General features: G+C 53.2%; 1 protein-coding gene across 1 annotated transcript; it reads left to right on the forward strand.

Moving 5' to 3' along the window:
• The first annotated feature begins 4,558 nt into the window (after nt 1-4,558).
• RBM5 (RNA binding motif protein 5) lies at nt 4,559-27,850 on the forward strand. The gene is made up of 25 exons (XM_079794863.1): nt 4,559-4,675; nt 5,904-5,990; nt 7,513-7,678; nt 8,556-8,711; nt 12,733-12,802; nt 13,267-13,340; nt 15,672-15,755; nt 16,549-16,609; nt 17,053-17,118; nt 17,383-17,543; nt 17,951-18,048; nt 18,623-18,710; nt 18,834-18,911; nt 18,994-19,066; nt 19,679-19,764; nt 20,154-20,238; nt 20,432-20,523; nt 22,538-22,699; nt 23,201-23,350; nt 23,426-23,497; nt 24,300-24,479; nt 25,060-25,134; nt 26,176-26,273; nt 26,348-26,477; nt 27,305-27,850. The coding sequence occupies exons 2-25, from the start codon at nt 5,974-5,976 to the stop codon at nt 27,428-27,430; spliced, it is 2,448 nt and encodes an 815-aa protein (XP_079650989.1). The 5' UTR covers nt 4,559-4,675; nt 5,904-5,973; the 3' UTR covers nt 27,431-27,850.
• The last annotated feature ends 26 nt before the right edge of the window (nt 27,851-27,876 follow it).

A 27,876-nucleotide genomic window follows, 5' to 3' on the forward strand; every position in this document is an offset into this window, starting at 1 on the left:
GACTTTTAAAGATAATTCCTCGAGATAACATATGTAGTACTAAGAATTGTACTTTCCAGATGTGACAGAAGAATGTTTCTCAGGAAGGGACCTGCGTGTTCAGAAGGGCATCTCGGTGACATGCGGCAGGAGTGTGTGAACTCTCCGTAGAGACAGAGTCTGTATTTAGGCTCAGCCCTGTGTATTGAGGAAGCAGCCACAGACAGTAACACCTAAACAAGTGGTGGTGCCTGTGTTGCAATAAAACTTTATTTACAAAAACAGGTTGCAGGCCAAAATTGGCCCAAAGGTGGTGGTTTGCCAACCCCTGTTCTAAGGGCACATCCAGCATAAGGCAAGACCAAGAAGAGCTCTGTACAGAGATGGGGTGGGGCTGGCATTTTGGAGGGGATGGATGGTCTGTGAGGGGTGGGAGATGGAAGGAGAGTGGGCATACACCAAGGAGAAAACATTTCCAGCAACCAGAATGTGAACTTGAATTGTTTGCATGCTGTGTCCAGATATAATTTCTTCCTCTTAGTCTTAAATAAGTCCTTTTATCCCTTAAAAAGGAAAAACAAACATCAGGAGCACACTGCATCACAGTGCTTCCTGTCTGACCTCCACTAAGTAGGACGCAAAACACTTTGGGAGCTGGGCGTGGAGTGAGCTGTGGAACACAGCAAATGCGTCCCTGTTGACTCCTGTGGAGGCTGCTTAGCTGACCCAGGTTATGGGCTGCCCAGCACAGTGGTCGGCAAACTCATTAGTCAACAGAGCGGCAAACCGTGGCTCGCAAGCCGCAGTTTGCCGACCACTGGCCCAGCAGAAGTACCAAGTTATTCTGTGGCCACTCCAGGAATGTGTTGAGAGCCCATTCTACTTCTCACGGGTGCCTAGGAGACTCAGGCCCCTGGGGAAGATGAGTATTGAACAATTATTGGCATGAGAGCCTTGAGGAAGAAGTAGGACAAGCTATTGGGATGGTCTGACATGGACTTGATTCTCATCTTTCCTGAAGACCTCAGACCTCAGAGACTAGTTCAGGCCATTGCCTACTTTTGTTCTTTTCTAGTTTTATTTTGCCACTTTGATGGAGAGTTTGCTGTTGGAAATAAGGTCTAACGTACTTAACACATTTTAAAAGCAGTACTTGGAGTATTGATGAAAGTGGAAATGGGTGAGAAAAATGTGTCACCTGGTGATGTCCCTGGGAAGTTCCCCGAGGCCTTTGCTTAGAATGCCAGCTGCATAAGGGCAGGGTCTGGGAGGGTGCTCTTCATTAGTATATCCCTGGCACCTGGCACAGGGCCCTGGCAGCAGGCGCTCAGCAAGGAGTGGAGAATGCTGAGCTCAGAGGTCTATGGGAAGTGCTGGTCAAATTAAATTTTAATTACATCTTTCACTTCATCAAAGCCCAGCTGGACAAAACTTATTTTCGTTTCTTGGTACAGGCCAGAGTTTTCACATCTTTTTTTACCTGATATTCTAGAGTAGCCATTCCCAGCCTGGGACCCAAACATGTGACTAGTTTTTCCTCTTGCCCAGTGGCGGGAGTTACGGGGGACAGGAAAGGCCTAGTAATATTCCATTAAGTGGAGCACTTTTTTTTACATCAAAAATGTAGTAAAGGCAAATGTAGTAAAGGACTGCCCTTTATTCTGTATGAGCACGTGTGGCTTTACTTAAAGACAACTCACTCTGCTGTTTTTGTTGTCCTTATCGGCCGGGAATTTAAGCTTTTCCAGACCACGTCAGCTGCCAGGCAGGCGTCTGCGGGCAGCGCTCTGGAACTCAGCCGGGCAATGTCCACAGAAAGGGGCAGCAACCAGAGGATCTGGAGGACACACTTCCCTCTGAATGGAATCCGTCTTTTTTCCTAGGCATCTCCTGCACGTTTAACAATGATTCTGTACCATTTATGAACAGCCATGTAGTTTTTATGACGGGTGAGGTGCACAGCCCAGAAGTGCTTGTCGAACTGCTCTGGGAGCAAGGCCATTAACTGCTAGTGGCCAGTAAGTCTGGCAGGTTCTGGATTCTTGGCATCTTTTGTCCATTGCAGGTTTGCAAAGACCCCATCTGTATTTTTTTTTAAAGATTTTTTATTTTATTATTTTTTAAAATATATTTTATTCATTTTTCACAGAGAGAAAGAGAGAGGGATAGAGAGTTAGAAACATCGATGAGAGAGAAACATCGATCAGCTGCCTCTTGCACACCCCCTACTGGGGATGTGCCCGCAACCAAGGTACATGCCCCTGACCGGAATCGAACCTGGGACCCTTGAGTCCGCAGGCCGATGCTCTATCCACTGAGCCAAACCGGTTTCGGCTTTTTTTTTTTTTTTTTTTTAAGATTTTTTAAAAAATACATGTATTTTATTATTGGTTTTAGAGAGGAAGGGAGCGGGAGAGATAGAAACATCAATGATGAGAGAGAATCATTGATCAGCTGCCTCCTGCATGCCCCCTACTGGGGATCTAGCCCGCAACCCAGGCATGTGCCCTTGACCGGAATTGAACCTGGGACCCTTCAGTCCGCAGGCCGACGCTCTATCCACTAAGCCAAACCGGCCAGGCCTGATCCCATCTGTATTTAACCTTTAAATTTCATTAAACATACTTGAGTGCCTTCTGTGGAGCACATACATTTACTTTTTTCTGATGTCGAGTTGTTTATAAGCTACCTGGTCTGTGGTATTTTGTTATAGTAGCCCAAGCAGAGTTGAGGGGGAGAGAGAGAGAGAGAGAGAGAGAGAGAGAGAGAGAGAGAGAGAGAGAGAGAGAGGGGTACATACATATAGAGTTGGAGAGAGGCAGAGAGAACAGAAATAAATGACCCATTATTCCAGAATCCAGATATTTCTACCTTTCCCTATTGTCATATTTTTAATTACCCAAAAAGTTCTCAGGATCAGTCACTTAATGCCCTGGATGTAGAAGGATAAGCCATAATAAGAATATGTTTAGCCCAGCTGGTGTGGCCCCGTGGTTGAGTGTCATCCCATGCACCAAGGTCGTTGGTTAGAGTCCAAGTCAGGGCACATCCCTGGGTGGTGGGCTCGATCCCCAGTACGGGGTGTGCAGGAGACAGCTGAGGGAAGTTTCTATCTCACTCCCTTCTCCCTCTCCCTTCATCTCTCTCTAAAAATCAATAAAAATATTTTTAAGAACATGTTTAAAGATGCTTTTCTAGGAAAAATATTTTTTAGTATATTTGAAGGTTCTGGTTTGGAATCTCACTGACATCCTTCCACTTAGTTATCTAGAAGAGAGCGGTGTGGGTGCCGTTTTCCATAATAAACTGAGACCTTTCTCTGCCTTGTCATGGTCTATTTTCCAGTTTGTATAAGTGGCCTGAAAACTCAGTTCCTCTAAAAATACATTTATTAATAATGGGAAGTTATGCTAACTGGATGCACAAAGATCACCACCTCCCTGGCGGGAGTCCAAAGCATCTCTGAATCGTCCAAGGACCTCTGCTGCTTTCTGCCACAAATGTTCTACCTTTCACTTTGATCATGGATTCATCTGTTGTTCAACAAATCTTTACTGAGGGCATACTGTGTGCAGGGCACCAGTAGAGTAACGCCATGGGACGCGGGACAAATTGTTAAAAATTGGTTTTGTCCCGCCAAAAGCGGGATGATCTGGTCACCTTACAGGAAAGGGACCAGGGATAGAGTAGTGAACTAAACAGACAAAAGTCCCTGCCCTCCTGGAGTTTACATTCTAGTGGCTGAGGGCATAAACTCTAAAATCAAGCCTAATAGTTCAGGTCCCAGTTCCAACACATTATCTCTGTGTAACCTCCCCTCTCTGCAAAAAAAGGACAGTAATGGTGGCTTTGGCTAGGTGGACAGCAGTTGCAGCTAGAAGTGGTCAGATCCTAGAAATATTTTGAAGGTAGAATGAGAAGAATTTGCTGACAGGTTGGGTGCAAGAAAAAAAGTCACAGGTTACTCCAAGGTTCCTGTGCTGAGTAACTGGAAGCAGGGAGTTTCCATTTATGAGCCAGGGAAGGTAGTGGAGAGGAGGTTGGGTTTTGGCTGTGTTAGCTTGGAGATAGTAGTAGACATCCAAGTAGTAACTATTAAATTAACCCTTAAAGTAACAAGAGAATATCAATGGGATGATACTCTTTAGACCTGCTTTCAAGAATCCTCTTAATTTCCATGAATATCAATTTCCTCACGTGCAAAGTGGATTTAATCACCATTTCATAGGTTATGAAGATGAAAATAGATATTTGTAAAGTCGCCCAATCATCTTAGCGTCCAATAATGCAACGTAAGATGAACTAGCGTTCCTTCTCTTAAAACCGGGTTAGACGTGCTTGTAACAAAGACAAAGCATTACTACGCCTAATAAAGGTGAAAGCTCTAACCCGGGTCTGCAAGAGGCAGCTTGGCCACGGGCCGGGTTTGAAGAAGGGAAATACGCAGGACATTAACCGGGGCGTAGTAACTGACAGGCGGCCCTAGCGACCACACTTCCCAGCAGCCCTCGCGCAGCCAGGCGCCTCCGCGGATTGGACGCCTCCTCGGGGGGCGTGTCGGGGGAGGGGGTGGGCGCGAGGAACTGTGGGTAGGAGACGGCAGTCGACGGAGGCGCCATTTTGTGGAGCGGTGGTACCCGGTTGGAGGTTCTGAGGCACAAAACCGCTACTTGGGCCACTTGGATCCTTCCTGGAGGTAAGTGCGGCGGCCGGGCGTAGCGACCGGCGGGCCTCGCTGTCGGGGCGGGCCTCGCGGAGTCTCCCTGGCCGCCGCGCTCGGGCCGCGGCCGTCCGCTCCGGCCGGACCTCCCCGCGGACCCAACTGCCCGAGGCGTTGGCGGCCCGCGCTCCTCGGCGCCGCCTGCGCTGTCAGGTCTCCGAGGGCCGCCTCCCGCCCCGCCCCGCCCCAGGCCGGCTTCTGTCGGGCTCCGGGTGTGCCCTGCCGGGACGCGCGCCCCGCTCCGCAGCCCAGACGAGCGAGGAGCCGTCGCCGTCCCTCGGGTACTTGTCGGCACCCGCAGCCTCCCGCCGCCCTGGCCCGCAGTGCACCCACTGCGCCCTCTCCGGGGGGCTGTTGGGGGAAGGCTGCTGCGGGCTGGGAACCTCTGCGGGGCGGGGGGGGGGCGTGTGCCGGGAGCGAGCGGGCGCCGGACGCCCCAGTCGGCCGCGCAGGCGCCGGCGCCGCCATCTCGGCCGCGACACCCCAGGGAGGTGGGTCTGGGCACGGCCCCGGCGTCGAGGGGCGGCGTCAGCGGTCCTGCCCCGGGCCTTGTTTCTCCCCAAGGCCGCCGGGGTTCGTTGGGGGCCGGCTCGGGAGCAGTGCCCCGGCCTCGCGGGCGCCGGCGCGTCCCAGCCGTGTGAGCTGCTGGGCTGCGGGGTCGGGGCGGGCCCGGGCCGCGGAGGTCCCTGTTGCCCGGGAAGGAAGCCGTGTCCCCGTTGGTCTCGGGTCAGACGGAAGTAGCTTTGGGGCCGCCGCTGTGTTGTAAGTGGAGTAGATTTCCATCAGCTCAGCATCCCGGCTTCTACAAGGTTTTCGATTTTCCACCCGAAAGGTTTGGATCTCACGTTGCTCTCAGTCAAGGCCCCGATGACTGTTGAGATGGTCGTCCACCCCGCTGGCGTGCCTTTGCTGCGGGGCCCAGGGCGCTGCGGCCTGTTTGCTGGCTGTGTAACCCGAAGCGGGAGCCGGAAAGGCCTCCCGCCCGCACCCTTTGCGGGCTGGTTACCGGCAGGGGCTCTGCTGTTGGAAAGTAGGCTTCCTCCTCGTTAGCAGAACGGCATGATTTGAATGTTGACAATTTGGTCCCTAGCTTCCCTACCCCCCTTCTAAGGCTTTGATGAAATTCCTACCTCGGTAGTGTCCCCGTCATAGAAGGATTGACAGTGATGCAGATTTGCAGCAACCAATCTCTCTTTTCTTCTAGAAAAAAAACAAAAACAAACCCCACAACATTTGAACCTTTTGGAGCAGTGGGCTAGATCTTCAGTAAGACAATGGGCTCCGACAAACGGTGAGTTACTGCTGTACATGCTTTAACCGCAACATTTCAGTGGGGACAGCAAGTTTTTAAAAATTGTTTTGTTTATCAAACAGATGTTCAAGTGTCCGTCTGTGCCAGGCATTGCTGTGAGCGCTTCCATGATCCTTGCTCTCACAAGCATGCCGTTGAGTGAGAGAGAGAGAGTGGTGTGTGATCCTGCTGCGAGGAAGGAGGTGGAGGGTGCTGTGCACAGGGAGCCGGGGGAGGGGGGTGTCTGGGAACAGCCAGTTAAGCTTCCTGGGGAAAGTATCATCTGAGGAGGGGCCTGAAGGGTAATAGTAACACAGGTAAAGGAGTGCAGGGTGGAGTGGGTCGCGGAAGGTTCCAGGGTGGATAACAGCCGTGCAGAAGTCAGTGCCCGGCCGCAGCAGTAAGCGACCGGTGAGGGCCAGTTCTTGTCCCCTGCATAGCAAGATGATCCCGATTTGGAGGCTGGGAGGTCTTGGGCCATGGATTACACGTAAACTCAGGAATTAGTGCAGAATTAAGTGAGAGCTGTGGCTGCTGTGTCAGCTGTGGCTTCTCCCACTCCAACCGTTTGATTTAACTCACAGCCTTTCCTTACTCAGCCACCTGCCTCCTTAGTATTGAGGCCAGTCCCAGTGAAGGAGCAAATTGATGGCCCAGAGGGACTCAGGAAGTGGTCTCGTCACGTGATGCCGTTATTTCAATTCTGTGTCAGCGGTCTGTGTTTCCAAGTAACTTACTAAGTGAACACTTACCTTTTCAGGGCCTGTCACCCCCACGCTTCACCTGAAACAGTCCTAGGCTACTGGTTTTCATTGACTTCTTTGTATTTGAATGCCTTAAATACGCCCTTACACAGCAGTTTTATGAACCTGGGAAACAATTTGTGAAATAACTGTGTATATCTGTGGTCAAGTGGGTTTAAGCCTCTTGTTTTTAGATTTCCCAGTGCTGCCCAGTAACCAAAAATAAGCTAGATGTTACAGGAAATAAAGTTCTCTGACAGTGCTGGGTATGTCTGACCTATGAACTCCTTCGTTAACTGCCTGCTGGCGGAGGTGTCTTTAACTCATCCAGGCTGTTGTGATGATAGCCTTGGGAGTGGACGTGTCAGGATGTGCTCTCCTTTGAAACTGGGTGAAGTGCTAATAATTGATTTCTCCCTACCTTTGATCGCTAAGATGGAAGTCAGGGGTGATGGGGTGATGCATAGACCCCAGGCTTGGGAAAATACAGGATACATTTGAACAACCTGGCCCTTTCTCAAACATATTAAACCCAAACATTTGATATCTGAATTTTCCGATTTAGCGTGAATTCCTAAAACTTAGTTTTGCATTTAGGAATATGGATGTTTTCCCAGTGGTTGTCTTTGTGACCCGGAATTTAGTGATAAATTTTAAGGGTTACATAAAACTATTTGTATATCTTGTAAACTGAGCTGTGGGCGTGTGTTCAGCCATGTTTTCTAAAGGTACAAAATGTGGTTTGCTTTAGATTAAATGCAAATTATTTTCCCTGGCAGAGTGAGTAGAACAGAGCGAAGTGGAAGGTACGGCTCCATCATTGACAGAGATGACCGCGATGAGCGGGAGCCCCGGAGCAGGCGCAGGGACTCGGATTACAAGAGATCCAGTGATGATCGGAGGGGGGATCGATACGACGACTACCGAGACTACGACAGTCCCGAGGTGAGGGACAGCAGCTGCTTATGGGGTTGTCAGAATTAGGTATGAATTGTACGCATAAAGCCTCCAGGCTTCTGGAAGTAGTATCCCAAGGGTGGACATCTCTCCTGGAGTATGATGTTCAAACGCTCTGTTCCCGTCATAGAAATATGGGCCAGGGCTTCCTTAGGGCTCACCATGTCCCAGGCGCTCTAACGCTCCACCCTGTGAGGTGGGTGGTATTCCCATTTTAAAGATGCAGCTGCGACCCTAACCAGTTTGGCTCACTGGATAGAGTGTTGGCCTGAGGACTGAAGGGTCCCAGGTTCGATTCTGGTCAAGGGCATGTATCTTGGTTGCGAGCACATCCCCAGTGGGGGGTGTGCAGGAGGCAGCTGATTGATGTTTCTCTCATCGGTGTTTCTAACTCCTTCTCCCTTCCTCTCTGTAAAAAAATCAATAAAATATATATATTTTTAAAAAGATGCAGCTGCGGGTGTGAGACTGAGTCGGAGTTTCCGTTATCTTAGCGCAGCTTGCTTCCTATCCCGTTCGCGCATGGCTTCGTTTCAGAGCAGTCGTGCGGCACGTGTCCTTTTGCACTGGCTTTTTCCGTCCACTTTTTCCTCGCACATAAACTTCATGTCGTAACATGTAATGGTGTCTCACTGTGTTGGCATCTGTGCAGTGAGGGGTCAAACCGTGCTTCCTGAACGGAACGACTGTTGACAGGGTTTCTCTGGTTTGGTTCTGCTGTTTCAGAACACACTGCAGGGACGTTGTCATGGGGTTCTTGTATCCTCGCTGTTGTTCCCAAAGATGACTTCCAGGAGTGGGGGCCTGGGTCCGAGGGCATAAACCCAGTGTGGTTTTCATTGTGGTTTTGTTTATTGTAAATCAGAGAGAACGTGAAAGAAGGAACAGTGACAGATCCGAAGATGGCTACCATTCAGATGGTGACTATGGCGAGCATGACTACAGGCATGACATCAGCGATGAGCGGGAGAGCAAGACCATCATGCTGCGCGGCCTTCCCATCACCATCACGGAGAGCGACGTAAGGGGAACAGCAGTTCCGTCGAGCATTCTGGGCACAAGGAGCTTCCTCCCTTGTCTGGCGTCACTGTTTTAGCTGAAGCTGATAGCTCAGTTAGTGAAATAGGGCTGGCTTTAGGGTAGACTTCTCTCAGTTTGGTGCATTCATTCATCCAAATTCCCATTCCCATTTCGGCTTTGGAAGTCCGGGTAGAGTTTTCAGACATTCCTTACTGCAGGGATCGGGACTTGTTCCTTCAGTAGCCCTTAGAAGGTAGTCAGTACATTTTTATTGAATTGATTACTTGTATCAGTAAAAACACTTTGTCATGATCTGGCCTCCCATTTGATTTGATGAAAATTATACTATCAATTGACACATCTGCGAAGCCTGTTGAACAGGAAGGCCATTCCCTGACTCCCCGGTCCTCTGACTGGCCAGCTGGGGCCTTGGTGTGCTGGCACTGCCTGATCGCTCTTATTTTCATTCTTGTTTGTTTGTTTTCTCGGCACTGCCTGGCTCCCAGTGGCATCTGTCATTCCACCCAGGCACATCCACCTCCTGCCTCCCCCGCAGGCCACTGTGGACATGTCCATCGTGTGCTGCTTTCTGCTCAAAGGCTACTTTCTGCAAAGCCTTTCCTGCTCTTCCCCCCCCCCCCCCCCCCCAGGTGGAATGCCTTCTCTTCCAAAGCTCTATTCGTGACATTCAAGTGGCACTTACACTGAGTGGCCAGATTATTATGATCTCTGAACGCATAATCATCTGGCCACTCAGTGTCTATGCAAACTATCCCCTCGACCAGGAGTTCGACCGAGCAAGCAGGCCGGCCAACCACCCATGTCCCCTCCCCCTGGCCAGGCTGGCCGGACCCCACCCATGCATGAATTCATGCACCAGACCTCTAATCCCATACACACACACACACACACTCTCTCTCTCTCTCTCTCTCTCTCTCTCTCTCTCTCACACACACACACACACACACACTCTGAGTGGCCAGATTATTATGCGTTCAGAGATCATAATAATCTGGCCACTCAGTGTATATCAGCACACACATCTCCCGCCACAGGACCAGCGGTCTCTGAGACAGGCTTCCACGCTCCAATGCAGGAAACTGCTCGGCCGATGGTGGAGGTGAAATGGATGTGAGATTTTGAAATGATTTTGAAAGATGCAAATGCATAGCATTGTGCCAGTATCATCTTGGAGTATTCAAAGTAACATTCTAACTAATGTTTATGAATTCCAGACAAAGCTGAAGGTAAATACTGGGTTCGCTCAGCTTTGGTCTTCTAAACGCGGGAAGTGACGGTGTGAGGTGGGGTGTTGGAGTTAGTGGGACACTCATGGGGACCACTGCACACCTGTCGTGTGCTCTGGATGCTGCTGTGATGCAGAGCCATGGATCCAGTCTCAGGCAACGCTTAGGTGAAGAGCTCAGGTCAGCGGTGATGAGGACGAAGCTGAGCAGACGGATGGGTGGGGGAAGCGATCCTATTGCGAGAGGTCCGCAGGCGCCTCGGAGAGCTTGGAGGATTGTTGCTGGTGGCGGGTGAGGAAGTGCTTCAGAGAGAGGCGCTGAGCTGGTTCTTAAGGGAGAGGAGTGTTTTGTCTGGTGGAGAGTTGGGGGCGTGAGGGGCTGGCCTCCAGGCAGGGCTCCTATGAACAGGCTATGAACAGAAAGATGCTGGATTTAGACGACACTTTGCACCCAGCTTGTGTCCACGCAAGTTAAAGGCTTTGGGTGGGAGAGGTGGCTGGGAAGGTGCTGGAGGCTTAGGAAGCCCAGCTAAGTATAAAAGTAAGTTACTGGGGGTTTTGCCTGGTGCAAAAGCTGTGCGGGTTGGAGTGATGGGAGAAGCGTGGTGGTTAGCGAGGGCAGAGCTGAGCTCGGAGCTCAGCAGTGAGCATGTGGCGTCGGGATGGAAAGTCCCACCGGAGCCAGTTCAGGAAAGAGCCTGTTCATCCGACTGTCCCCTTGAGGCGTCTGGGAGCCCAGGGGAAGTGGTGGCATGAGGAGAGCAGGCTCTAGCTGACACCAGGGCCACCGTGCTGGAGACAAAACGAGATTGTCGTGTTCTAGGCTTGTTTGGGGAAGTAGAAGTCTCCACCATAGAAGGCTGGTTTTCAAAGTAGGTTTTCTGAGGTGCACAAATATTAGAGAACTAGAGGCCCTGTGCATGGATTCGTGCACTGGTGGGGTCCCTCAGCCTGGCCTGCGCCCTCTCGCAATCTGGGACTCCTCGGGGGATGTCGGAGGCTTGGTGCACGGTTTCGGCCCAGTCCCCGCAGGCCAGGCTGAGGGACCCCACCAGTGCGTGCACCGGGCCTCTAGTGTGCATATAAGATCTTTGGTTAATCTCATCCCTCCCTCCCTTCTCCCTTCCCTCGGAGATTCATCAGTCTGTTCCATGTTTCCATGCCTGTGCGTTGAGCGCCTGCCCCCTGGTGGTCAGTGCACATCATAGCTACCAGTCCGATGGTTGCTTAGGCTTTTAGATAGATAGATAGATAGATAGATAGATAGATAGTCTTAGAAAATTTGTTGGGATCTTTAAAACACTTTAAAAGTGCAGTATTGAATCTTTTCCTGCGCTTCAGTTTGTCACTTTCATTCTTGTTGGCCTCTAGTTTGTCCTCTCCCTGACATGGGAATTCTCAGAGGAACTGTCTTTAGTTACTAGGTTGCCACGATGTTTCTATATCACTGCTTTGGAAGGAACTGTCTTTAGCTATGTGTTACAAGCATGAACCTGAGTCAGTGTAGCTTCTCACTCTGAAAAATTAAATTCAGTCCATTTTCCTTGTTCGGGGTAGTAGCTGTCTGTAAATTCACTGCTCCCGGGGACGATCCAGAGCTAAGTCCTTGTGAGCTCTGGCCACATTTTTGCCCACCTGGTTTTGTATGTCGTTTAGAGTTGCCTTGTTTAATATATATCGTTGATTGAGCAGCTTCGAACTCATGGCCAGCAGCACTGTAGGCCATGGCTGAATAAATTTTACCTGACACCTATGTGACCTGTGAGGCACGTGGTGGCCTTGCGCTTGGGAGCAGACAGCATGCACACTACACTTGGAGAGTCATTTAAACAGTGATGTCAACAAAAGCGCATGAATGGGACAGCTCCGCACTAAACAGACTGAAAAGGCCCCTGGTTTGGAGTGTGGCCACTGAAACAGGCCCGCGGCACAGCCAGGAGCGGCCGTCACTGCGCACTCCGCGGTGGGCCCAGCGCTGCGGCACTGCCTGGGAGTTAGACACGTAGTGGGCAGGCCCGCCCGCGAATAGGAACCCACCAGTAATGAGGACCGGCCGCGTAATCCTGCAGCCTTTGCACATAGCGGCCACTAAGAATCCCTGTTTCACCAATTTGGTCCTGTTTTTCCCCCTGGGAGTATTGCTTCCTGGTATTATAAAGGAACGAATGTATTTTGTTTTCGTTGCCTTTTGCAATAAGGGCTTGGTGTGACATCGGTAAGAAACCTGTCAGCCAGAATTGCTGCTCCTAGGCCCAATTAATTTTTATTTTAACTTATTAGGGGCCTAACAATAGATGAGCTTTGTTAGTTTTCATCATTAAAGTAAACGTAAGAAAATTCTTAAGGTGTGCAGAAACTATTTAACTGAAGAGGCGTTTCTCGGTTTTTGGCCATTGATTCTGGTTCTTTAGCATAAAGGGCCGTGGGATGAGGCTGAAGGGGAGGCGTGGTGGACAGGATACCGGGAGCAAGGCCGTGTGTCCTGAGGTAAATAATGGGCCTGAGGGGGAGTCCCAGGCAGCACAGAGAGAGCTTTCAGGGTACAGTGAGAGGGGGAGTCCCAGGCAGCACAGAGAGAGCTTTCAGGGTACAGTGACACGGGCGTTCCTGTGGGAGAGTTCCTTCTAGCCCATGTTTACAATAATTGCATTCGGTTGATGGAAGTTCAGAACTTGGCTAATTAAGTAGATGATGCAGCCCCCAGTCCTTGAACTTCTTTGGTGCGGAACAGTTTGTGGCTGAAGCTTTAACTGTAAATGTGTAAAACCCTGTGCAGATTCGAGAAATGATGGAGTCCTTCGAAGGCCCTCAGCCTGCGGATGTGAGGCTCATGAAAAGGAAAACAGGTGAGAGCTGAGTTCCGCTGTCCGGTCCTCTTCCCCGTCCCCGTCCCCAAGACCCTCCTGCTCCCCCAGCCTTCGAGCACATGAGTTCAGAATGACAGGTTTGCCATGGCTAAGGAATGTGACTCTTTGCAAACGATGTTATAGAGCATCTGAGGACCTTTTTAAAACTTTGTTTTTAGGGGCTTTTCTTTCCTCCGGTAAGTAGTGATGTGTAAACTCCTTGTTTGTAGTCGGTTGCATGGTTACTTTTGAAGCGTGGAATCAGATCGAGTGGCTTTAGCTCAGGCGGCTTGGTTCCTTGCCATGGCAAAGTCTCAAGAAGATCCCCAAGTCAAGTCACATTTATAAAACTGCTTCCCAATTGGCTTTGTCCCACGGTGTTGAAGCAGTGGGAGAGAGATTCACCTGTTATAAAGGAACTGACTAACACAAGTATCCCGTCTATATCTGAATGCTGTCTCTAGGTGTAAGCCGTGGTTTCGCCTTCGTGGAGTTTTATCACTTGCAAGATGCTACCAGCTGGATGGAAGCCAATCAGGTTGCTTCACTCACCAAGTCTAGATATTCATGAAAATGGAACAAGTCTGTGCAATTTTAAAAAAAGGTTGAAGGAGTGGTTTGTTCCAAAGGAGTGACTTTACAAAAAGAAAAGCTTTGTATATATTAAAATTGATTCGACTAGAATAAATACAGTCCGTGGAGTGCACTGCAGAATTTGCTCAGCCCTTAGCCGTATCTGCCTGGCGGGGCTTGGCTACCCCTGAACACCTCTCTAGTTACCAAACACTCCAGGTCCCCTTTCTCTGCGTACTATGGTGTCACTGAGAGTCATCTCAGAATCTCCAGCTCTCTCTGACAATGACAAGAATTTCATAGAAGTCTGCTGCAGGCATTTTACAAATAAGTCCCTATCTCTCCTGGACCACAAGCCTCCTGGCGGCTTTACTGCTCATGTCTTCAAGGGCTGGGTAAGGGCCTGGTGGAATGTGTGGACAATGAGGCTGAGGAGCGTAGCCTGGGAGCTGGAGCCCTGCTGTCTAAGCCAGTTAGAGGGGCATTAACACCCTAATCTCCCTGGGAATGCCTGGGATGTCGGTCCAGAGCAAACCATTGCGGGTTCTTGGACGTGGCATTAACTGAAGTGTCAAGATAACGTTCAGTGCTTGGCACAGACGTGACATTTTTCCAGAACTCCAGAGCACAGTATTGAATGCCGTACCCAAGTGCGTTCTGGGACGTTTTCTTAATGCCTGTTGCTTTTCTGCAGCATTTTATGACTTGTCACCCGTAAATAAGAGTTCTCTTCTTTGGTTATTAATATATTGCCGTTTATAACAAGACTCACGAAGTGTGGTTGATTGGTTAGATTTTTAAGCCTCGTTTTCTTAACCCAGCGGCGACACCTGATCTTAGGAAAGTAGAGCTCCGTGCGTTTCCTCCTGGGGACGCCACCCTAGTCCCCTCAGAGGCGCACAAGCCCCTGTGAGTCTGCTTCCTGGGCCTGGCGGCGCTGACGCAGTGGCTGTGTCTGAGGACGCGCCTGGGAGTTTAAAACTCCTCCTAGACAAAAAGCCTGTAAGACATTTTAAAATCTCCACGATTTTAATGTATACAAAGCTATGTTAAGTGTAATACTTTATTACAGTTCAAACTCACTCCAGAAACAAGAGGCCAATAGGATTAGGGACTCAGTGGTAGTTTGGAGTCTCCCCAACACACACCCTCTTAGTGGGGTGACCTGTTGCCATCTCTCCGGCTTCTTTATTTTTGCTTCTGTACCACAAGGAGTGGATGGCCCCTCGGCGCCTCCCCTCGGCCTGACGTCGGTCTTGCCTTTAGATCTGGCAGAGACCACATGCACAGCATGTCTTAATCCTTCAGGATTTGCAAGAATCAGATTGCTCAACAGTATGTATGTTCAGAGGGTTAGACTCCTTTTAAAAATCTGGATATCTAACCTCCTGCTTAAATCTGTTCTGATAGTGTCAGAACACCCCACTCACCCCGTCCCCCTCCTCCCCCCAAAAAAAGAGAAAGAAAAGGCGCACCTGTTAAAGGAAGACTCTTTGGGGGCAGGTGCTGGGCGTGCGCTTGGCTAGACTGATTCAGCTTGGAGTCTTGAACTTTTCAAATTCAGTCCCTCTGAGTCACGTGGTTGACGTGAAGGATGAGGTGGCATACAAGCATTTGCGAATCTTTCCTGCCCCCCTGAAGAAACTTCATTGGCCTCCTGGTTACTCATCTTGAAGAGAGTGCCACCCATTTCAGTGGAAAACACATCTGTCACCTGGGACGTGACAGGCTGCAGCTGGCACAAAGAGCCTCGTTTAGCTGGTTTAGACTCGATGGCATTCAGAATAGTCCCTCCTGAGAAAGCTGTGACCAGGCTCCCTGTCAGCGAGTTTCCCTCCCTGCAGCTCTTCCTGAGCGGGAGCTGGGGAAGGGAAACGGGAAGGCTCCCCGGTGCCTAAGGATGGGGGACGGGGCCAGGCGAAGCGGAGCCGAGGACACGTGCTAAGGGCTTACGTAGGAGACGACCTCAGAGTTGGGAGAGTTGTGGTTTCTGCCTTTGAACTAGACTGTCACCTCGGGCAGCCTGTCACTGCTGAGGTTAGGACTTCTGTCTCTGCGGAGACACGCCTGGTGCCTGTCAGCACGCCCTGACTCCGTTGACCTTTACTCCGCATCCCATTCTCTTGCTGCCTGTCGGAAGGATTGGATGGGCAGAGTATAGGTGGCGGTGGTTGGCCCTCCCCGTATGTTGTCCATTTAATTCCAGAGCACTGATTTTTCCGAAGTGTGCTCTGCCCTGGGAAAATGGACACACGTTTCCCACAATGGGAATAACTAATTACTTCTTTTTTTACAGAAAAAGCTGGTGATTCAAGGAAAGCACATTGCAATGCATTACAGCAACCCCAGACCCAAGTTTGAAGATTGGCTTTGTAACAAGGTAGGGCTGTTGCTCCCACGTGACCCGGCTCCTTCGGGGTTTTAGAGAGAGAGATTGTGTGTGTGTGTGTGTGTGTGTCCGTCCAAACAAGGAAACGGAAGTGCCGGTCACCAGTGTCTGTCATGGGGTGATTTTTGTGCTTTGTGACTTTCTTTGGGTCCCCCTGTTAGAGGACAGATCCCTAGAACACTAGAGTGGTTTTATTTATTAAGATCCAGGTTCTAAGCCCAGTGCTTTAGTTAAGGTTTTAGGTGTGTTTCACTTTACAGTTTCTTCAGTTCCTGAGCTCTCAACTTTGGGCAGTCTCAATTACACGAACAAAAGTCCTTGTGACCGGCTCAGGGCTCAGGCTATGTGAGTCCTGTCAGGGTCCAGTGCACCACTTTGAACTTGGGTGTTGCATTGACATTTTGAGAGGCTCAACTCTGTTCTGGCTGCGTCCCGTGTCCACTCCTCTGTTGGCCTCTGTGGACATGGAGTGGTCCATGTCAGGCGCTTCGATACCAGGGAGACCTTGGCCAGTGACTTCCCATAGGTTTCTCAGTGAACTGAGACGTTCCTCCAACTTGATAAGAATGCAGTTTATTGCAAAAGACGCCAAGATGTGTTTTTCTTGGAGGAGTTCCCGTAGCAAAGCGTTCTCAGTGTGTAGGTTCATGCCCTTTGTCTTGGGTCCCTGGTATTACTCGCTGCTGTTTACATTGCTGACTGGGACGAGCCCATGGCCCTGCCGATCTGACCCACGTGGTTCCTAGTAAGCCTGGCAATTAAGGTGAAACTTTTTTCTTTCCAGTGCTGCCTTAACAATTTCAGGAAAAGACTAAAATGCTTCCGATGTGGAGCGGACAAGTTTGGTAAGCCCGGGTTCAGCTGTTTGGAATGTGCAGTAAGACCTGACTACGGGGTTGTCTGTGAACTTGAGGGAACGTATAGGTTTTAGGACATTTAAACAAGTAACTTGGATATTTTCCTGACACCTTTACCGTAGGTTCGGTAGGTGCTGCTGGTGATAGCGGGTGCAGGGGGGCCTTTACCTCCCAGAGGAGTCTGCTTGCCTGGGTGCACTCTGCACCTGCCTTTCTTCAGCACAGGCGTCGGGTCAGCCTCCACGTGCCCCGTCTGTGCATTTCACACTGATCATGTCCAAGTTCGTGAGGTTTTATTACAGCCACACGTGGCTGCAAAAGCAAACGACTTCACATTAAGGCTTTGGGGGTGCATATATTTCGTTAATAAAAATGCGTTGGTGTGCTGTCCGCTCGTCTTCTGAGGCTGGTCTCCCTCCTTCCTCCTGCAGACTCGGAGCAGGAAGTGCCCTGTGGAACCACGGAGGCGGTCCAGTCTGTGGACTACTACTGTGACAGTAAGTCCATCCCCCCGCTGGCCGCGCCGGAGCGTGGCTTTGCTGTTCTCCGACCCTTGGGTCATGCGCAGCAGCAGCTGCTGCAGGGTGTCCTGTAAAAAGTTGGTTGTTAGAACCTCCTCCAGGTCAGAATGAAAGGCACACTAGGAACCTCCCCAAATGGATGTGTGCGTGTTTGTACTTGAACCTGCCTTGAAAAGCGCAGGCGGTGGGACGCATTTATATGTCACGTGTCTTACATGTCACATGTCTCCTTCGCCCCAGCAATCATTCTCCGAAACATCGCCCCGCACACGGTGGTGGACTCCATCATGACTGCGCTGTCCCCCTACGCGTCCTTAGCCGTCAACAACATCCGCCTCATCAAAGACAGGCAGACGCAGCAGAACAGGGGCTTCGCGTTTGTGCAGCTGTCTTCCGCCATGGTGAGGGGCTCGGGGGATCTCCTTTGAAAAGAAGCGGAGCTCCAAGAGGCAAATGGGGTTCACCCCGTTGTGACACTAAATTGTGAGCCCAAAGTTCAAGACCACCTGGTGACGCTGTGGCAGGCTGAGTCACAGGCGATCACTGGATGAGGGCTAGAAGTCACGCTGCCTGTGATGGAGCCGCAGTGAGTCCTTCGGGCTTTGCTGTGGGTCGACTTCGCATTTCCTCCTTAATAGCATGGCACCTCCTTGTCCTGGTGGAGGGGGAGGCGGTTTTTCTCAAGGTTTCACAGCCGCAGACGGTCATGAGCTGCTGTTCTTTTTTAAGAGAAAGCTCTTTCCCACGCAGCAGTGGTAGGGTGAGATTTCCAATCACACGACAGCGGGTTTCTTCCCTTCCCCTTCAGGACGCTTCCCAGCTGCTGCAGGTACTGCAGAGTCTCCACCCGCCTTTGAAAATCGATGGCAAGACTATTGGGGTTGACTTTGCAAAAAGTGCCAGAAAGTGAGTGGCTTCATCATCCTTGTTTCAAACTGCTGTCCGCGCACACTTGTCGGGGTGCTGTGCTGACGGTCCCCTCAGCTGGGTCTCCACACCGGGCCACTCCCTCCCCAGACCCCCAGGCCGAGAGCGGGACAGTTGTCTCCTCTCGGAGCTCGGTACCTTCTGGCCTTGGTCTCCAGTTGCCAGGAAAATTGAGAGCAGGACCCGGGCGGGCCGGGCAGTGGGTGAGTGTGCTGTGCAGGCCGCTTTAGGGCACGCCTGTCCGGAGAGAAGCCCTCCTCCCGGGATAGCATGCCGTGGCCTCGTGTGGATGGGGCCCCGCGGGCACGCGGGTTTCCCGTGTCTAGTGTCTGCTCATCCAGCAGACGCCTCATTGGATGGCAGGTTACAAAGTAGAACAGGGACACTTGCCCACTGAGGACTTAAGCCCTGGAGACCCCTCCCCGTTCTGCACGTGGCCTTGCTGGCATTTGAGACCTCCCACTGAGGCTGGAGGGAATCCCTGTGTCCTGGCCTGTGGGTGACGGGCTGGAGCATCCTGAGGGGATCACATGGTTGGGTCGTTGTGTTTTAGAGACCTGGTCCTCCCTGATGGCAACCGGGTCAGCGCCTTCTCTGTGGCCAGCACAGCCATCGCTGCCGCCCAGTGGTCGTCCACCCAGGTACGGTGACCCTTCCCCGCGGTGCTCGCCTTAGAAGCTCTCGGGCGCGTTTAGGGAATCCTTCCTCGTCCCTTCTTGGTGTCCACTAAGGTGGTCTGTTTGTCATCTTTCGGTGGTTTCCAGTCTCAGAGTGGCGAAGGAGGCAGTGTCGACTACAGCTACCTGCAGCCCGGCCAGGACGGCTATGCGCAATACACCCAGGTAGGTGGCAGCTTTGACCGCTCCCACTTCTGGTTCCAGAGGGTTCTGGGAACAGCAGCCTTAACGGTGGACTTCTCTTCAGTACTCGCAGGACTACCAACAGTTCTATCAGCAACAAGCTGGAGGGTTGGAACCTGATGCGGCATCTGCATCAGGTAGAAACTTCGTCCCCTTTTCTCTTGGTTTGAGGAGAGGCGCCTCACGTTCCAGCGACTCCCAAAGCTCCGAGTCCGTTCCCCGCAGGCCTGGGGGCACGTCAGGGCTGTCGGGCTGGGAAGGTTAGAGTGCTCGTGGTCACCAAGACCTGATCACAGCCTCAGAGAGCGTGGCGCAACGAGGGTTCATTCTTGGACTCACCTCTGTTGCCTGCTCTGTGTCCTAGGGAACCATGAGTGCCCACGCAGGGTCAGGGACAGAGAGTGACCTGGAGCCTGGTACCCAGACATCAACCAGGGTCACTGCTGGAAGCCTTGGCTTAAGTTTTGTTCCAGAATCAGAAAAGCCTCGGAGTTCAATGTTTTCTCAACTCCGGAGTAGAGATGGTTCTCTCCTCCTTTCTCTATAGCCATCGACAGCAGGCTGGCTGCGGTGTGTCTCATTGTAGCAGGGTATAAGACGGAAAGGCCACGGGTCAGGGCATGTATGGGAGCTGTTTATAAGATCTGACACACACACACACACACAGAGGCTGGGCTGGGCATGGCAGCGAAGGCGGTCGGCTCGGAGCGCCGTGCTGGCTCCCCCTAACCCCGGTGCTTCCGTCACAGGCACAGCCGTGACCACCACCTCGGCGGCTGTGGTGTCCCAGAGCCCGCAGTTGTACAATCAGACCTCGAACCCACCCAGCTCTCCGGTAAGCCTGGCTCCCACACACAGCTAGCGCCTGGTGGGGCGACTTTGTTTTGCTTTCGTGCTGCAGGAGCCACATCCCAAACCTCACTTGTGTCTGATGGTATTAGATGACAAAATAGTGTGTGTGTGTGTGTGTGTGTGTGTGTGTTCGTTGTAAGGTTCCCAGCAGGGTGTACTTGTGCTTTCTGCATGCTTCGGCTTACCGACCTTCAGGAAGAAAGTGTAGCTGCGTGCGTCTGGCTCCAGGGCTGCCTTAGAGCTGTGCGTGTGTGTGTGCGTGTGCGTGTGCGTGCGTGCGTGCGTGTGTGTGTGCAGCCCTTCCTCCTGGTGGTGGTGATTGCATCCTGAGAGGCTTACAGGTGAACTCACTGAAGCTGCTGTTCTTTGCAGACTGAGGAGGCACAGCCTAGCACCAGTGCAAGTACCCAGGCCCCTGCCGCTTCCCCGACCGGTGTAGTTCCTGGTACCAAATACGGTAAGCCAGCCCAGGGGGCTGTTGACAGTTAGAAGGTCCTGGTTGTTGCCTTTGTTTAATGAGCTCCTCTCCCTTCGTGGATGTGGGGGGACATGGGATGTGAGAGAAGAAGACCGTATGGCTGCATCTCGGCGGCCTAGAACCTGAATGCAGTGGGGCCCCTGCTGACTAGCTGCTGGGCTTGCCTTTGCAGCGGTGCCGGACACGTCCACTTACCAGTACGATGAGTCTTCGGGCTATTACTACGACCCCACCACAGGGCTGTACTACGACCCCAACTCGCAGGTAACTGCACTCTCCTCCTCGGTCCCACTGGGCACGGCCCAGAGTCCTTCAGTCCCTGGGTGAGGCATGAGGCGGAGTAGTCCTGCAAAGGAGCAGGTGACCAGGTTCGCTTTCACTTCTCCACAGCCATCGGGCCCTGGCCTGTGGGGCCCATTGGTTGGAGTGTCGTCCTGTACACCAAAGGCGGCGGGCTCAGTCCCGGGTCGGGGCACTTGCAAGAAGCGGGCGCTCGATGTAAGAGAGAAACATCGATCCATTGCCTCCCACCCCGACTGGAAATGGAACCCGCCACCTTGGCCTATGGGGACGATGCTCTAACCCACTGGCCACCTGGCCAGGGCTCACGGGTTTAAGTTTTTTCATTTATAGGTTAGAAAACTGTTTTGAGGTATATTCACACATAAAAACACACAAAACTGAAGTGTGCCGTTCTGAATGTTTACACATACACCGAGCAGCACGGAGAGGAGCGAACAGCCCTACACATGGCAAGATCCCCTGCCCCCGCCGGTCAGGACCCCCCTTCTCTAACTGCTGTTCTGACTTCTTACCATGGATTCTCTTGTCAAGTGACATTTATAGGTGGCTCTTAACCTTTCTGTAAAGACCCAGCTAGAGCCCCAGCTGGTTTGGCTCAGTGGATAGAGCATCAGCCTATGGACTGAAGGGTCCCAGGTTTGATTCCGGTCAAGGGCAGATGCCCAGGTTTCGGGATCGATCCCCAATGGGGGGCGTGCAGGAGGCAGCTGATCAGTGATTCTCATCATTGATGTTTCTGTCTCTCCCTCTCCCCTCCTCTCTGAGATCAATAAAAACATATATTTAAAAAAAAAAAAAAGACCCAGATAGAAGTTTTCAATTGTGTTTTTTCCATGTCTTCTTTTCTTAATTGAGATAAAATTCACCATTTTAACCATTTAGCGCGTACAGATCAGTGGTGATGTGTGTATTCAGTGTATCTCAGTGTCGTCAGCCATCACCGCCGTCTCATTCCAGAACATTTTCATCACCCCATGGGAGCCCTGTGCCCGTCAGGCAGCCGCTCCCTAGTCCCTCGCCCCGGTAACCTGCCTGCTCCTGCCCTGGGTTTGCCTAGTCTCCACGTTTCAGACCAAGGGAATCAGATGTGACCTTTTGTGTCCAGCTTCTTTTCTTAGCATCTCTGTTCTCGAGGGGAGAAGTTGGCAGGTTTGTGGAGTGGCGTTTTATTTTGGGTGGTGTATGTGATTTTTAAAGAGGAAAAGCGGCTTTAACACTCCATAAATAAAACTGTTGATCAGGAGCTGGAGCTAGAGAATACAAGAGAAGTGCTTTTAGCAGGAGCTTGCATGGAGAGCGAAGTGTGAGGCTGAGGGCGCCGAGCAGGCCGAGGCTGCGGGCTGCCTCCACCTCTCGGTGAAGTCTGACCCCTTCCTGGGCCGCTCTCCTTGCTGGACACAAAGTGTGGCCCGTGTCTGACCCACCCCCCTTCCCAGCAGAGACCTAACAGACCTGCTCTGGGTCCCTGTTGAGCAGGTAGAGTGACGGGCGAGGGAACAAAGGAGAGAGGTGCCACCTCTGCTGGGCAGCTCGTCCTTCCCCGGTCCGATCCGGTTCCTTCACCTGCACCGCCTTGCGGGCACCGAGCTGGTGTTCGCAGCCCTGTGTGTGGTGGCCTCGGTGTCCGAGTGCTGCGTGCTTGAACCGAATGGTAGCTGTTAGCTGGTTGTCACGGGGTGTGTTCCGGCCTCTTGGTTTGTATCAATGGTTTATGGAAAGGAGTTGGGGTTAAATGAATGGGAACTAGACTCTGGAAAAGAAACCACATGGCACTTCCGCTCAAGAAGTTCCACACGTTCGCTGGCTGGTTCATCGTCCTCACCCGCCACGGCATGCAGCACCCTGTGGGCAGGAGGTGTGACGTCCGCAACGCGTTCTGTGGTTTTTTGAAAAAATAACTGTGCCGTGTCTTGTGACAAACGATTTAAGTTGGTTGTTTGACGGCAGCGCGTGCGCACTCCCTGTCCGTTTCTAGTACTACTACAACTCCCTGACGCAGCAGTACCTGTACTGGGACGGCGAGAAGGAGACCTACGTGCCGGCCGCCGAGTCCAGCTCCCACCAGCAGGCGGGCCTGCCTCCTGCCAAGGAGGGGAAGGAGAAGAAGGAGAAGCCCAAGAGCAAGACGGCCCAGCAGGTGAGGCGCTGCCGCCGGGTTCCGCCGCGCCGGGCGTGACGTCCTGAGTTTTGGCGGTGGCATTTATATCAGCTTCATTTGGATTCTTTTTTCCTTTAATTTTACTTGTTGATTTTTAGAGAGAGAGGAAGGAGGGCATCCATTTGTTGTACCACCTGTTCACACATTCATTGGTTGCCTCCTGTATGTGCCCTGACCGGAGATCAAGCCTGCAACCTTGCGTATCGGGACGGCGCTCTCACCAGCTGAGCTGCCCGGCTGGGCGAGCGTTTTGCAGTATTTAGCGGTGCCAGCCAGTGTCTGTCCGTTTGCCTGTGCACTTGGGACATCCTGGGGGCTCAGACTGGGGCAGTGTTCATGTAGTGACCTTGGAGAGGTTTGTCGTTAGAAGCAGGAGCAAAAGCGGCTTTGTTCAGAGCACGTGGCTGAGATCAGACCCTGATGCAGTGTGTTCTGAGTGTCTGCCTAAATGTCTCTTCGTGGTTGTGGTTTGGACGTTAGATCGCCAAAGACATGGAGCGCTGGGCGAAGAGCCTAAACAAGCAGAAGGAGAACTTCAAAAACAGCTTCCAGCCCGTCAGCTCCTCGCGAGAGGAAGAGAGGCGGGAGAGCGCCGCGGCCGACGCGGGCTTCGCTCTCTTCGAGAAGAAGGTGGGGGCGGCGGGCAGGGCGGGCCTGGTGCTGGGTGCGCCTCGGACCCGAGACTAATGACTGCGCGTTCCCCAGGGAGCCTTGGCCGAGAGGCAGCAGCTCATCCCTGAGTTGGTGCGCAATGGAGACGAGGAGAACCCCCTGAAGGTAAGGAGCTCGCCAGGGTTTACAGGCCGGGTCTGGTCTGTCTCACTCCGCAGCGCCGTCTCCCGGCTGCTGTGACTTCCGCTTCACAGGGTGTGGGAGGTGGGCGCTGGGTGGGTGCGTGGCGGCTTCTGCACAGACTCGTGCTCGGGCTTGGTGCTCCCTGAGGGAGCAGGCGTGATGGAGCAGGAAGGAGGCCTGAGTTTCTAAGCTCAGCTCGTTGCATTTTGTAAATAGCTGTAGGTGTGGAAGGAAAATTAAGAAGAAATGTGTGTGTTGTTGAGCCTCACCCAGGGATATTTTCCCCATTGATTTCTAGAGAGAGTGAAAGGGAGGGAGGGGGAGTGAGAAGCATAGACGTGAGGCTCCCGTCGATTGGGTGCCTCCCATGGACACATCCGGGCTGGGGATTGAACCTGTGACCCTTCAGAGCGCAGGCTGGTGCTCTAACCATTGAGCAACACCAGCCGGAGCAAGAAACGTCTTTTACGTGCTAGATAACTGGTCTGTGTGGGCCGTTTCTCTGATCTGTTGTGTTTGGGCTTTTCCTGAACCATCAGTGGTCTGGAGACGCCATCTGGGAACTCCTGGGCCCACATGGGCGGTACCAGGAGGGCTGTCCCCAGCACACATGGGCGGTACCAGGAAGGCTGTCCCCAGCACGTGGGCCCCAGCTGCTCCGTGCATTGGGTGCAATGTGGGTGACGGAGGTGGCGCAGAGCCGTGGGTCATGCGGTACTGCCTCCAGGTGCTAGCTGTACTCTGCCATTGTCCATTGCCAACGACCTCCTCCTCTTGTCCCCAGAGGGGTCTGGTGGCTGCTTACAGTGGTGACAGTGACAATGAAGAGGAGTTGGTGGAGAGGCTGGAGAGTGAGGAGGAGAAGCTGGCCGACTGGAAGAAGATGGCCTGCCTGCTCTGCCGGCGCCAGTTCCCCAACAAGGACGCGCTGGTCCGGCACCAGCAGCTCTCCGACCTGCACAAGGTGCCGCTTCTCCCCGCTCTGGGCGGGAGGGGGCGGCCGGGCCGTGACAGCGCAGGGGAGCCCACAATGCGTGATTGCCTTCTTTATATTTTTTTCTTTATTGTGAAGGAGGGGAGAGAGAATCATGGATCAGCTGCCTTTTGCACGCCCCCTACTGGGGAGCGAGCCCACACCTGGGTACGTGCCCTTGACTGGAATCGGACCAGGGACACTTCAGTCCGCAGGCCGATGCTCGATCCACTAAAGCCACACCAGCCAGGGCCGTGATTGCCTTTTAGAGGCTGTTCCTGGTCACGGGCGACTGCAGGCACCGCGGAGCCCCTTCCGGACCCCTGCCCCGAAGCGAGTTGTGAGCTGCTTGCTGGCAGGGGTCTCGCCTTCAGTTTGTAAAAATCAGCACCTGCAGCGCAGTGACGTGGGGCCCGCGCCGGCCTCGGGGTGGGGAGGAGCATGGGCCGGGCACGCCGCCTCTGCTTTCCTGCCGGAGTCGTTGAGCTGAGAACACAGCAGACGTGCGTGATGGTAGATGTGTCACATGAGGATGGTCCACGTTCTTAACTGTGTCCCATCTCTTCTCCAGCAAAACATGGACATCTACCGGCGGTCCAGACTGAGCGAGCAGGAGCTGGAGGCCTTGGAGCTGCGGGAGAGAGAGGTGAGCGGGCGTGTGCCACTGGGGAGACCGTCTCGGGTCTCTGCCTTTAGCTCTCGTTGGCAGCACTTGGTTCCAGGTCCCAGGGGAAAGGTAGGGTAGGTCACCACACACACAGCGGCCACTGAGGCTCGTGTAGACTGGACCCCGGCCGCGCGTGCTTTGCGAGCCTTTATGGCCCCTGCAGGGGGGGCACTGACAGGAGGGGCCCTGAGGACTGCTCTCGCGTCCTGAACGCCAAGTACTTGCCGGGGAAGCACCTGGGTTTGAGGAAGGAGCAGGAGGCTCTCTCTGGCCTAAGTGATGGCAGGGCGTGTGGAGGAAGCAGTGGCTGGGGCTCAGGTGGGCAGGAGAAAGCCTGTGCAGCCAGCAGTGGGCAGGGAGAATGGAAGCCTATAGATTAGAAATGAACCCGAGGGCCCTGCTGGTGTTGCTCAGTGGATAGAGCGTCGGCCTGCGGACTGAAGGGTCCCGGGTTCCATTCTGGTCAAGGGCACAGGCCTGGGTGGCAGGTTCAATCCCCAGTGTGGGGCGTGCAGAAGGCAGCCAATCAATGATTCTCTCTCATCATTGATGTTTCTATCTCTCCCTCTCCCTTCCTCTCTGAAAGCAATAAAAATATATTTAAAAAGAAATAAAGAACTGAACCAGCGGGCAAGTTACTTGAAATTCCCTCCGCAAGTCATTGGGAGGTTCTGTAGTTAGGGGCTTGTTCTCTGTTTTGTTGTTTTCCTGTTTTTCCCACTGTTTATGGTGCCCGGGGGTGGGCCTGTCCAAGTGCCGAGGGGAGAGCATAGCTCTGTCCTCCTCCTCCTCCTCCGGGACCGTGGCGGGCTGACGCATGGTGGCTAATAAGAAGCCTGCTCGTTGGGGACGTAGCTCTCCACAGGGCCCGCAGTTTATCTGCCACCTGCCATTCAGATGCGGCCCAGGGCCCAGCGCAGTGAGGGGCACGGCGCTGTTCCTCAGGCCACTTGGGAGGCCCTGGAGTGTGGCTGCCGCAGGCTGAAGCCTGGTGTCCGAGCTGTGTTTGTTCTCGCGCAGATGAAGTACCGGGACCGCGCCGCGGAGAGACGGGAGAAGTACGGCATCCCCGAGCCGCCGGAGCCCAAGCGCAAGAAGCAGCTGGAAGCGGGCACCGTGTACGTGTCGTGAGCACGCCCGCCTCCTCGCTGGGGCTCGAGCCCTTAAGTAACTCTGTGTTTGCCGCTGGCAGGAATTACGAGCAGCCCACCAAAGACGGCATCGACCACAGTAACATTGGCAACAAGATGCTGCAGGCCATGGGCTGGCGGGAAGGCTCGGGCCTGGGAAGGAAGTGTCAAGGCATCACGGCCCCCATCGAGGTGAGCGTGGGGCGGGGCTCCGGGGCCTGGGCCCGGGCAGTGACCTGACACAAGACGGCGGTCTCCCCACGAGGGGGTCCTGCTCCCCGCGCCTCCCTGACGCGGCCTCTGCTGAGATGTCAGTTGGGAGGAATGCTCGCATTTCCTGGGTCTTGGTGCCGCAGGGAGACCTGTTTCCTCCTGAGGACTGTGTATCCTATGTCCTTGGTTATAAGCAAACCCTTAGCTCCAGTGCAGACCCATTAGCCGCCACTGGGCTATAGAAAGGTATCGTGCTTTCATTTCTTTCCAGGTGGTTTTGGTTAGGTTTAAAGCAAACTAAAATGCAGTAGGATTTTTGTCCACGAGAAGAAATCCTTTAGTTGGTCGGAGCTGAGATGGAGGTTCAATCCCAGGATCAGGGCACCACCCGCTGGCCTTCTAGACAAGACCCCGCAGTCACCTCTCCCTCCCCACCTGCGCCGCCGCTTAGGTCACACCTTCCAGGCCGGTGTGCAGGGAGCTTGGCTGGCGCCAGGCCGCCCTGCCGCGGTCTGAGCCCATAATCACCAGGCCCGCTTCGGCTTCGGTCGTGCTCGGGGCCTAGCTTCCGGCGCCGATGCTTGCTCAGCAGGCACCGGGTGTGGGGGGGGGGGGCGGGGGGGCTCAGTCTGCTGTCACCTTGGCCCATTTATTCCCTCAGTCCCTATACCTGCTCCGGGTCTCCAGGGCAGAAGGCCTGGTCTCTGGCGCCTGGCGGGTGTTCCTGCCGGGTAGGGAGTGGGCTGGACGAGGGCGGGGAGCGGCCCATCGCCTGCCAGCCGCTGACAGCAGTTTTCTGTCCCCAGGCTCAAGTCCGGCTAAAAGGAGCTGGCCTCGGGGCCAAGGGCAGCGCATATGGACTGTCCGGTGCGGATTCCTACAAGGATGCCGTCCGCAAGGCCATGTTTGCCCGCTTCACGGAGATGGAGTGAGGCTCCGAGAGGAGAGCGAGGAGCTCCGTGGCACGGTGGGCCGTCGCCCAGGTCCCTCTCCGGTCGCTAAGGGCATGCCTTGCGCTGTTCCCCCTCCCAGGAGCCCCTCTGGGGTGTGGGTGAATGGCCTTCCTCGTTCCTGCCGGGGGGCTTGTGAGCGGGCGAGGGACTGGTCTTTTCTACTTCCGTGTACATAGCGTACGTCCTGTTTCCATGTGTCGCCTGCGTGCGGTCCGCCAGCCCGCTTCCCGGGGGCGTGGCGATGCCCTAGGTGGTGACACCAAAGCCGCCCGCGTTCGTTGTGTTTTCCTGGCAGAAGCCTCGTGTATATTTGTATATTAGACATTTGTACAGAGTTTTGGACGATTTTCAGTCTAGTTGCCAAATCTGGCTTCTTTACAAAAGAAATACCTTGAAAAATGAGTGGCTGTGTCTCTTTATTCCTG

Source organism: Cnephaeus nilssonii (genome assembly GCF_951640355.1).
Source record: "Cnephaeus nilssonii genome assembly, chromosome: 17".
NCBI classification, from domain to species: Eukaryota; Metazoa; Chordata; class Mammalia; order Chiroptera; family Vespertilionidae; genus Cnephaeus; species Cnephaeus nilssonii.